The sequence below is a fragment of the Engraulis encrasicolus genome, chromosome 17 (assembly GCF_034702125.1).
Source record: "Engraulis encrasicolus isolate BLACKSEA-1 chromosome 17, IST_EnEncr_1.0, whole genome shotgun sequence".
NCBI lineage: Eukaryota > Metazoa > Chordata > Actinopteri > Clupeiformes > Engraulidae > Engraulis > Engraulis encrasicolus.
Window position 1 is genome coordinate 21,269,960 of NC_085873.1, and position 12,230 is coordinate 21,282,189.

At 40.8% G+C, this 12,230-nt stretch overlaps 1 protein-coding gene across 1 annotated transcript in view; it reads left to right on the forward strand.

Annotated features, from left to right (window-relative positions):
* The window catches only part of LOC134467658 (trichohyalin-like), a 35,010-nt gene extending 26,488 nt beyond the window's left edge, over positions 1 to 8,522 (forward strand). The window contains exons 13-15 of the mRNA XM_063221497.1: positions 1,396 to 1,728; positions 2,038 to 2,094; positions 5,958 to 8,522. Of these exons, the coding sequence (XP_063077567.1) occupies positions 1,396 to 1,728; positions 2,038 to 2,094; positions 5,958 to 7,306 (1,739 nt within the window). The 3' untranslated portion in view covers positions 7,307 to 8,522. The remainder of the gene's footprint in view (positions 1 to 1,395; positions 1,729 to 2,037; positions 2,095 to 5,957) is intronic.
* The last annotated feature ends 3,708 nt before the right edge of the window (positions 8,523 to 12,230 follow it).

Sequence of the window (12,230 nt, forward strand, 5' to 3'; positions counted from 1 at the left end):
AAAATAGGTCTGGCGACGCCCCTGGCTATGATGCCACTTAAAATAAATCTCCTTTTGATTTAAGATTACCTCGGAAACAGTTAATAATAAGCCACGATAGGTTTTGTGAGGTTTTTACAGATCAGTTATGTACCTAAGAGAAGCCATGTGGAGCTTTAGTGTAAAAGTAAGCATTCAAAAGAATCTTGATAGCAATTCTAACTGCACGAATACACCGACCGCGACCTGAGTGATGCGAGCGACGAAATAAATTGACTTTGTATTGAGTCGGGCGACAAGAGGCGATTAACGCAACAAGAGCAACAGTTGTTAAGTAAGGGTTAACGTTCGGCGAGAAGGTCGCTACCGTGGAATAGCAGCACGACAGAGAGAATCTTTAGACCCCGACGCGGAGCGGAGGGGTCTTGTTCTCTCTGAAGTGCTGCTATTCCACAAAGCGACCGACTCGCCGAAAGTTAACCCGCTTATTATATGGATATACTTAAATGATTCACACATGCGGGGACATTTCTTTAGACCTATTTAATGTTAAGATTGTTGCTGCGCAAAACAAAACAGTGCCAAAAAACACCGCTAGGCAACAGCTAGGTAGGCTAGCCAGGACAACAGGTGTTGTCTATCACAGCAGCTGATTAGAGTGACAAAAGACCGGACCCCCTGCGGAGTGATATGAAACATTCGCTTTAGCCACTGACTTGTATACAAGCCGGCTTTAGCAGTGAACGTCTTGTTGCCATTGACAGCGGTAGCCAGGTCAGGACAACGGGTGCTGTCTATCACAGAAGCTGATTAGAGTCTTGTTGAAAAGTCGCTTTAGCAGTGAAAAGTCTTGTTGCCATTGACAGCGGTCTGTTATAGACCAACCCGTCCGTTATCGAAAAATAACAGACGTCCGAACGTTGGGGAGCCCCGTTGAAATGAATGGAGCATTCGACAGATGACGTCACAACCATATAATAACACTTAATATTAATGTCTGCTTATCAAGTAAATATAGTAAATAATGAACAAATGATGAAGAAAGCATTAACAAATGTTTGTAAATGACTTATACATGTTTGTAAATGTTATGCTAATATTTTATATTTATCAAACATTTACGAATTGTTTGTAAATGACTAATACTACTCTGTTAAAAGATTTGTGAAATCATGAACATAGGCCTATTAGTTGTAGATGTTTTATAAAATATTAACAAAATGTAGCTAATAACTAAAACAGTTGTTAATGTTTTGTTCATAATTAGTTAATTGATTACTAAGTCTTTATAAGCAGACATTAATATAAAGTGTTACCCGACAGGTAGTTGAACTCCTGTGAATATTATGCAAATTATGACGCAGTTTGGCGACAGAGTTGGACAAATACTATCAATTTAATTTCCTTTTTTCTCAGGGCCAAGAGGGATGGACAGCCACCCAAGCAGCACAATGCTTCAGGACACCCAGCAGCTTCTGCAGCAAACTGAACGGCTAGCGGAGGCCAAAGACGCCGAGTTGAACGAGATGGTGAATCGGCTTGAGGAGACAGAACAAGCCTTACTGGAGAGAAACGCTGACCTGAAGCACACCAGAGAACAGCTGTTGTCTATGGAGAAAGACCTGAAGGAGAAAACTCAGACGCTGAACTTTTTGAGAGACCGGCTGCAAGAGAAAGACAGAGAGCTGAAGAACAGAGACAAGGAGCAGCAGCAACAGATGTTATCAAGAGATCATGACTTTTGCAAAGGTGAGTGTAAACTTGTATTTTTTTTCCGCACACCTCAGCTGGCAGGTGCGTCGGAGATGTCCCATGGATCACTCAGCAGACAATTTGGGAAAAACTTCTGCACAGCTGTTTTCTTTAATACACTACGTTTCGGAAGACCAAATTAAATTAATTATTAAAGAAAACAGCGAAATGGTCAGTGTATGTGATTTTTTTTCAAATTGTCCGCAAAGGTGAGAGTAAAACAAATAATTGAATTTCATCCTGAATTTAATATATTAAAATAATCAGATGTCATGAAATGAGATGTTTGTGCCAAATGTGTTGCAGAACTGAGGCTCCCCATCCAGAAACGTGACAGTTCATCAATATTCATCAAACCAAACAGTAAGTCAGGTTTGCTTGCTATAACATCATACCTTTTCACTTAAATTACATAGGTATGGGTCAATGATGTTTCAGTAGTAATACATGTCAGTGTGGTGCGTGCACCCACAGCTAACAGCACTATTGTATGGATTTTTAAAAAAATGTCTTTGTTTGATTACCCAAGAAGCATAATTATTTATTATTATCATACCATAACTACACACCACTCATTTATTTACATTAGTTGCAGGGCTGTAGTGGTCAAATTAGAGGTGGGTAAACTATGATTTTTTGATCAGACAGACCGTGACGCGATGCGACGCAACACAACGCGACACAGCACAAAGCGACGCAAAGCAACACAAGTCTTTCACTTTTTTTTTTTTCTGCAGATTTTGCATCCAAAATATTCACCATTGACAATAAGCCAAGGGTTATCTTTTTTAAACCGTATATGTTGTTTTTCTGTCCAGATACTGGGATGGCATCTGCTCTCTCTTTCTCCTCTTACTGTGTCTTCAGTCTCAGATTCTGCATCTCCCTCTACTTCAGACTCTCCACTCTCCTGTCCCTGTTTCTTCTCTTACTCCTCTCACACTACAGTTGTGCTCATATGTTTACATACCCCAGCAGAATAAACGCTTTCTTCGCGATTTCTCACAAAATATGAAGGATTACACAAAACCTTTTTTTTCACCCATTGTTAATGACTAGCTTAAGATATTTATTAGCAATATTCTGTGTTTACTCTTTCAAAAGCATGATCACAACCCAAACTACCCAAATGACCCTGTTCAAAAGTTTACATACCCTAGTTTTTGATGCTGAATATGGCCCTGTTTAACATCAGGGACCGCTCTAAATGTTTGTGGTAGTTGTGGATAAGGCTCTTAATGTTCTCAGATGGCAAAACAGCACATTCTTCCTGGCAGAATGGTGGTTTCCTATAATATTTTTGGGTGTCTTGCTGGAACCTCACATTTGAGGTTTCCCCTGAATGGCTCAATGATGTTGAGATCAGGAGAGTGAGACGGTCGCTCAAAAACTTCATTTTATTCTTTCTGAAGCTAGTGACGGGTTGATTTGGCTTTCTGTGTTGAAATATTGTCATGTTGGCATGTCCAAACAATGGACCATGTGCAGTTTCAAGGCTGATGTGTGTCAAGTTTCCTCCAGTATTTTTCACAGGGCAATGTATTCATCATTCTGCGAGTATGGATCAAAAGTATAATGCATTTGTAACTCAAATGTCCCCATGAAATCAGTGGTCCATGACCATGTTTCACAGAAGGGTATGGTGTAACTTTCATCATAGGCTCCGTTGACTGTTCTCCAAATGGTACTGTTAATAGTGGCTGAAAAAAGTTCCATATTGATCTCATTTTTCAAATGACTTTGTCACAGGCATTTTGATGCTTCTCACTGTGCTATTTGGTGTATCATATGCAAAATAACATGTTTGCATTTTTGTGGTAATGGCTTTCTCCTGGCAACCCCCAACAGCCCATCTTTCCTCAAGTGCCTCTTTCCTGTACAGTTTAAAACATTTTTTCATGTTGTCCTATATTTCACCTCAAGCTATTTTTTGGTTGTCCTATGCCTCCTGAACAATTTCCCTTGCAATGATCATTGCAATGCAATGATTCCCTTGCCCATTGGCTTGATTCCAACCAAACTCCTCATATTGCATTTCTGAATTGAAATTCCAACGGTGCCAACATGACAATATTTCGACACAGAAAGCCAAATCAACCTGTCATTAGCTTCAGAAAGAATAAAATGAAGGTTTTTGAGCGACCATCTCACTCTCCTGATCTCAACATCATTGAGCCACTCAGGGGAAACCTCAAATGTGAGGTTCCAGCAAGACACCCAAAGATATTATAGGAAACAACCATTCTGCCAGGAAGAATGTGCTGTTTTGTCATCTGAGAACATTAAGAGCCTTATCCACAACTACCACAAACAATTTAGAGCGGTCCCTGATGTTAAACAGGGCCATATTCAGCATCAGAAACTAGGGTATGTAAACTTTTGAACAAGGTCATTTGGGTAGTTTGGGTTGTGATCATGCTTTTGAAAGAGTAAACACAGAATATTGCTAATAAATATCTTAAGCCAGTCACTAGCCATGAGTGAAAAAAAAAGTTTTGTGTAATCCTTCATATTTTGTGAGAAATCGCGAAGAAAGCGTTTATTCTGCTGGGGTATGTAAACATATGAGCACAACTGTACCTGTTTCTTCATCTCCTATTTCATCTTTCTCTGTTTCCTCATTATCGGTTGGTCCCCTTTCATTTACTCCTCTTTCCTCTTCTATCTCTATCTGATCTCCTGGTGTTTCTCATCTCCCTGTGATCTCTGCCTCATTGCCTGTAGACCTACCATGACTGCCTGAAAAAATAGAATTTAAGAGTTGTGGGGCAGAGAACACCAGTTAAAGGGGTATGCCACTATTTTGGGGCTTAATACAGTTAAAATCGTTGGCTCTGGTTTATAAAGGTGGTAAAGTGTCTTATTTTTCATGTGAAGCGTTGTCTTGCTTTAAGACAAGTTAAAAGAGGGAGCATGTCGCTAAGCTAGTGAAAGTCAATGGATCCGTGTAGCATGTAGCAATGCTACATGGATGCATTGACTTTCACTAGCTTAGTGACATACTGTTTTAATTTGTCTTAAAGCAAGACAACGCTTCACATGAAAAATAAGACACTTTACCACCTTTATAAACCCAAGCCAACGATTTTAACTGTATTAAGCCCCAAAATAGTGGCATACCCCTTTAAGCAGCCTGCCAATTACACTGACAACATAAGCTAAAGGACCACTCATGTGGGCTATAACTACCTATGTCAGCATAAATAGCCTATACAGCATGTTTTTTGTTATATTGTTTAGAAAATATAAGATTGCTATTTTTGTTTTACACGTGCCAATTCAATGGCTGTTTAAAAAAAATCATATATATATAGGCTAAGCCATCATATAAATCGTATTTTTGTGGTATTCAGAATGACCTTTTATTTGATTTGCTATTCTCATTTCACCTTGAAGCACGAGAACTTCTCGTGCTGTAAAATTACACTGGTGGCATTGCTAGCTTTCGTGAGGTAGAATGACTAGCGGTGGGTGACGAGTGCATACAAGGATAGCATGACGCATTAGGTAAAAGCTCGTTCTGTCATTGCCATAATTCGTCAAGTCAAACTTATTTACAAAGCAAGCACATTTAACGACTCATGTAAATTGCTCTCTGTCAGTCTTACTTTGTACTTGAGGCATTTNGCTGGCATCTAAGGAAGTGGAAGCACTGGATGGTCTCTTCAAATATCTCCTAATAGCCATGATGATAACTTTGAACAGGTAGGCAGACAGGCAACTACACAACGTGTTTACATATTCCCTGGATCCTGATTGGTGTCGCCGCCGCAGCCGAACGGCACTGATTGGAAGGTCACATACCCGAATACAGAGCAGATGAAAATGATTCCTAAAGCGTTGTATGTTCAACAATATATTTTAAATGACACCAAATTTATTTTGGATTATTCCAACGGCAGATCACAAGGCGCAAAGAACTTTGACGTGCGTAATTGCCATTAAGAGCTGCGTAAACGCTATTTAGAGGTGGGTAAACGCTATTTATAGGTGGGTAAACGCTATTTCCTAAATTCCAGAGGTGCGTAAACGGCGTTTACGTGCGTTTACCCTCCACTACAGCCCTGATTAGTTGTGGTTGTACCACTTGACGTATGAGCCCAAAAAACATAATTGATCCACAATCTTTTAAATTAACAGTAAAATCATATGCAGAAATACACATGATCCATCATTTCATGAACACAGTGGGAAAATAAGTTCTGTCTGTTTGCCCATACCTGCAGTGTCAGAGGACCAGACCAGTGAAGGGGCCTCACAGATTCCTGCTGGTCCCAAGCCTGAGCTGAGGCTGGTGCTGCTGGGCAGGAATGCTGCTGAGAAAAAGGCAGCACGAGACGCCATACTGGGGAAGACAGTGGTCAGCAGCAGTGAGACTAGTGGCAGCAGAGAGACTACCGGCAGCAGTGAGACTAGCTCCTCCACAGAGAACCAGAGCAGTGAGAGCAAAGAGAAGACCGTGGGTGATAGACGTGTGAATGTGGTGCTCACTCCAGACTGGTTCAGCCCTGAAGTTCATCAGGGGAAACTGAGGGAGGATGTTGCGCTGTGTATGCAGCTTTCAGCTCCTGGACCACATGTGTTCATACTTGTTATCCCTGTGGAACATATTGTTATAGAAGCAAGAGGAATATTGGAAGATGTTGAAAAGTTATTTGCAGAGACAATTTGGAAGCACACCCTGATTGTTTTCACCTGTAGAGAAGAAATAACTGAGGAGACCGAGATGCTGACCACAGGATGTCAGGAGTTCATGAAAGTGGTTGAGAAATGTGGACACAGGTGGCATCTTCTGAATGTATGCAATAATGACAGCAGTGACCAGGTGGAAGGACTTCTAAGAAAGATTGAAGGTTTGGTAGACCACAATGGGAAGGATAGTTTCTACAACAGCGAGACCTATCTGGAGGCAGAGAATCAGCTGAGAGAGATGGAACGAATGATCCAGAAAGAACGAGAAGAAAGGAGGGAAAGGGAAGAGAGGGAGCTTATGAAACAACACGAGGAGGAGTTGCAGGAGTGCTTCAGAGTAATGGAGGTAAAGATACAGGAAAAAGACGAGAAGATTGAGGCTCTTGAGATCAAGATCGTTGATCTGGAGAGAGAGCTGGAGGAGGAGCGGAATGAGGAGCGACGGCAGGATCTGAAGCGACAGCTGAAGGAGGAGTCTGAACAGAGGGCTGAAGCAGAGAAAGAAAGACAGCACCTGAGAGAGGAGATGGAGAGAGAGAAGAGAGAGAAGGAGGAGACGCACAGGATAGAGATTGAAGAAATTCAGGAGAACTACCAGAGGGAGGCCTTGGCTGAAGCCGAACGAAATCTCATGAAGATCATCCTGCCTGAACTCCAGCGAAACCTCAAGTTCTCGAATGCAAAGATGCACGGGGAGTTCAATCGACAACTCCAGGGGAAAAACACTGAAATTAGGAGACTGAAGCGAATGCTGACCATAGAGGAGATGCTGCGGGTGGAGAGGGAGGAGGGGAGAGGAGCGAGGCACACTTTATCAAAAGCCCTGGGTTGGGCCAGACAACATTCATCAGGATGGCTGCTGCAAAATACCATATATCTTTAAGGAAATGCCAGGTCTATACAGTATGGTACACAGTGTTTAGATGTCTTTATGGTTTTGAGAAAGATCATACATGTTTCATGTTTTCATAAAAAGGATAATATGCCTATTAACATCAATATTCCATGTGATTATCACCGTTTTTGTGCCACTACATATGGTACACATTGTTTAGAACTCAATAAATGGTTTATGGTTTGAAGAAAGATCATACATAATAGGATTGTGTTGTCATAAAAAAAACAATAATATGAACATCAATATTCCATGTGATTGTCACCGTTTTTGAGCCACTGCGATAATTATTTTCCAGAGGCTCACAGCAGAATATTATAAAGATGAATGTCATAAGTGAACAGCTGTGGCCTAGTGGTTAGGTGGTCTTAAAGGAACATATTTGCAGTATTTCCCATTATTCATGAATGTGCATATCATTTTCGTCTATGTGTTTGCATTGCCCCGTTTAACAGTATAGCCAAATTGAGCATAGTACTGCAAGTCTATGGAACAAAATAAAACATCATCAAATGTACTTATAAACCACTTTATGATGAATGTAAAATTCACCTGAGTGTAGAACAGCAATTTAAGTCCGTCCAGTGATCACTTGTGGCTTGATGCTAAAGTTAGCAGTTACTTCCTGCGAGTATTCTAAAGTATGCAAATAATTCTGATCCAATAAATCTAAGTACTGAAAACACTGAGAAGGAAATGATATGCACATTCATGAATTCTGGGAAATAGCCTACTGCAAATAAGTGAAAACCAAAAAAGGTGGTTTGTTCCTTTAAGCTCAGAGGGTTGCAGGTCCAATTCCCACCCTCACCTCTCCCTATACCTCTTTCCATGGCTGAAGTGGCCTTGAGCAAGGCACCCTACCCCACATTGCTCCAGCCAGGGACTGTAACAATTACCTGTATATAACTGTAAGTTGCTTTAGATAAAAGCGTCATCTAAGTCAGTGCTTCCCAACCTTTTCTGTCCTGCGTACCCCCTTAGCAACTTTTTCATATAATGAGTACCCCCTCGCCCTCATTCAGGCTCTGTTCCTCTATCCCAATGTGACTACACTCAACATATTTGTTATTATTACATTTTTCCGCGTACCCCTTGAGGTGTGCTCTCGTACCCCTAGTGGTACACGTACCCCTGGTTGGGAAACACTGATCTAAGTGTAGTATAATGTAATATGATGTAATGTAATGTAATAAACACTGGTTTCCTGCATTCTATCTATTTAATGGATGTATCTTTTACATTGTAATGGATGCAAATTATATAATTTGTGTAAGTGTCTATATGGGTTGTAAATCATTTTGCCTGTTTGCTGCTAGACAAGGAGGGGTGTAACTGTCATCGCTGCATTTACTGTATAAAAATGTCTTCTGTGTCATTATGCTGTTTTGAGACTAAGCTACTGTACATTTTGCTGCCTGCTGTGCATTAATATCCAAGATTTGCCTGATTATCATCGACTTTCAAATCTCGTTTCGAGACTTTGGTCTGACCAATTGCATAATGAAATAACGTTTCCCCAAAGGCATGGCTGACCCGCCTCCCTCGGTTTGCTACTGGTCAATGCCAGAAAAGGCTGTGTCGAAGCTTAAAACCTATCACTGTCTTGAACACGGCTCTACCCATGGCTGTTGGAGCTGCTCAAAATTAATTGGTTCCTGACAAAGTGGGTGGAGTTCCTGATTTCTCTGGAATTCTGAAACGATATTTGTACTGCAGTTGACCTGACTAGTAGCAACGTCGAAGGTGTTGCATCACTAGTAAGGTGTGGCCTGGCCAATCCAAGATAGCCATGTAATGTGTTAAGCATTCCACTGTAGCACTCTGCTTTTATTAACGCAGAATGATTGTTTATCTGCATTTGGGAATTGTAGATTTGTGATAGTTTGAACATTCTAGCCAGAATGACTAACACTATATCCTAAAGTACACTGGCAGAATTGATCCGTCTGTCTGTCTGTCTGTCCCTTATAAAATGTAAGAGGAAAACACAGTTCGGTACTAATGCATTATGAGGGGTGGGAACCTCAAGAAAAGTAGCATGGTACAGCATTAACCGATTTATCCTTTAGCCGTTATAATTGTGTCGATGTAGCCTATTTATGTATTTTGCTTTGTATGTTTTTGTAAACAATAAAGATCTATGGAAATGCATCAAAATGTATTTTTCTTTAAATGAAATATGTAAATGAAAGTCACACATTTCTTCACACAACTTCATTTGAAAGCTAAATCTATTGATGGATATTTTACCATTTACCACTCCCAATAAGAAGTGTTCTCAGTTACACAGTACACTCAGTTACACAGTTACACACAATGCCAGAAAAAGGCAATGTGTGCATAAACTCATACTTTCTTTTACCTGCATTATATTTAGGCCTACTGTAGGCCTATATTTGTCATCATGGCATTAGTGCTAGTGTGAGTGGTTTCTGTAGAGCCTGCCAAGAAACACAGTCAAGCATGTATCTTTGCGTATCTGTAATACAAGTATAGTTCAGACCTTTACATTAGAACCGGTTCTACCTTGGCAATGTTTCAAGGTAGATAAGTTAGAATGAACAAATAATCTTGTACAGTTAACCCCTTAAGACACTGCCCCTGGTCCTGTTATAAATTAGCTGTTTCCAGAATGACAACGATCAAGTTGTAATGTATTACTAAAGGCCCTGTGCACTGTCATAGTGGTGAAGTATTGTGGGAAGCAAAGGTTTTCCAGTGACTATTATAACGTTTCAGTGGTGGAACGGTGTGTGTTAAGAGTCTACATGCAATAGCCTGGTTGTCACAGATGGTGCGTTTGTGTACACAACTAACGTCTGGTAGCACTGCAGTTAGCAGGCTGTTCTCGAGTCAGAAAGTAAATGGTGCAATTATTGCTACTCAACACCAACAAATTCCTCAAAAAAAACGTTTCCTGTTCAACTTCAATGAGTGATTCATCAATGCGAGCTGCTGTTGATATTTAAGCAATAAGTGCTCCGTTTATTTTCTACCCGAGAGGGGCATGTTAATAGGTGCATTCGAGATGTGTCAACGCATGCATGCACATTTAGACAGCAATGCACCCTGGATGGAAAATGCTGCATGACGGTTAGATTTCCTGTCAAACTTCTAAATTTCGTCGACGTTGCGTTGACGAGGTGACATGTCACATGGTGTAAAACTATCGCGGGATGAATGCGGCTGCAGTCAGATCTTGCAACCTCTGCAGTTGCTTATCCCCTTCAACGCTCGTCGGCGGACTGCCTCCGAGGTCACGCGCCCATGAACTGGTTGGTCAACAACTCACTCACGTGTGTATATGGGTCTTGTCTCACACCTCTACACAAGTTTGCGCAGGTCCCCACTTCAGCTCCTCCTCACTGCCTGTCCCCTCACTCCTCACACGTGGTGTGTTAGTAGAGCAAACCGGTGCGAGCTCATCGTCTCGTTCATATTTGTGGCCGACTTTAAATGCGCTGTATTTAATAACACCCACATCGTGACAACAAGTTCTCGCTCACGTGCTTCCGTCAACGTTGGTCGTCAGCAACAAAGTCGTATGGGCTTAATGGCAGCGCTACTAGACGGAAGTGTGGTTAGCTCTCCACCAGGGGGCTCTAGAGCTACATACACGCACCGTCAGTGAAAACCAGGCTATACATGCAATGGCATGTTCATTATAATGAACTTAATTGGTACCTACAGTAATGCAATATTGCCTGTTGATCAAGCCAATCGTTTTAGTTTGTAATGAGATGATTAAATCTCTTTATAGGCCTACATCCCAATCATAACAGAAGACAATACAACTTGATTGGTTGTTCAAGTTAAAGTGTACTTTATTGTCAAAAATCTATGTAACAAGGTTAGCAGAGAAGTTTGAAATTACGTTTGATCGGTCTCCAATGTGCTGTTAAACTCAACATATAGCCTTCATGTACATATAGGACATTGATAATAATCACAAACACACACACACACACGCACACACACACACACGCACACACACACACACACACACACACACACACACACACACACACACACACACACACACAAAATGCATAGTGAAATGCTAACATAAAAAATGTACTTCAAGATTAAATAAAATAAATACACTGTTTCACATTTTTGTGATTTCTTTGCAAATACTGGCAAGCATGGGATCAACAAAACTTAGGTTTTTCTTTTACTTCAGGCATGTAAATGTGCTATCTTTTACCTGACACGTTTCAACGATATAGCTTCCGTCTTCATCAGAGGGTCACATGACATCCTTTAAAAATCAGCTGATGTTGTTACGCAGGTTTAAAAAAAATGGCCCTTCTTGTAGATGTGTCAACAATAATCGATTCGGCGATGCAATGCAATGCGGGGCATGGGAGATCCAATTCAATGTGGCAAGTTCCTGAATCGATGCTGCAATTTTTTCAAGTTTCAATTACTTCCGTTGATATTTCGGGAGCAAATGAATGGTAAATTAAATAAAAGTACTTCAAAGCATTGAAAACTGCAAGACTGATACAGAAAACAGCCAATAAATTGTTGCTCAGTATCTGACTACTTGTATTGCCTCATCATGACTGATGAAACATTTGCTTTGCTTTCAGTAGAAATGTAATGCATTGCAATGCATTGTAGAATTGGATCGAATCGAATCGAATCGAATCGCTACCTCCCGAATCGGAATCGAATCGAATCTTGAGGGCAGTGCCAATGCATACCACTACTTCTTAGCATCTGCACTTGTTGTTCTGTAGCCTATATTTCCTGTTAGTGGTGTTGGCTATGATTATATTGTAAATCACTTTGGTTGAGAAGCATCTACCAAATGCAATGTAATGTAATGTGATGTAATGTAACCACCCTGTCAATAACCTTTTGAGCCTCTGATGAAGACGGACGCTATACCGTCGAAACATGT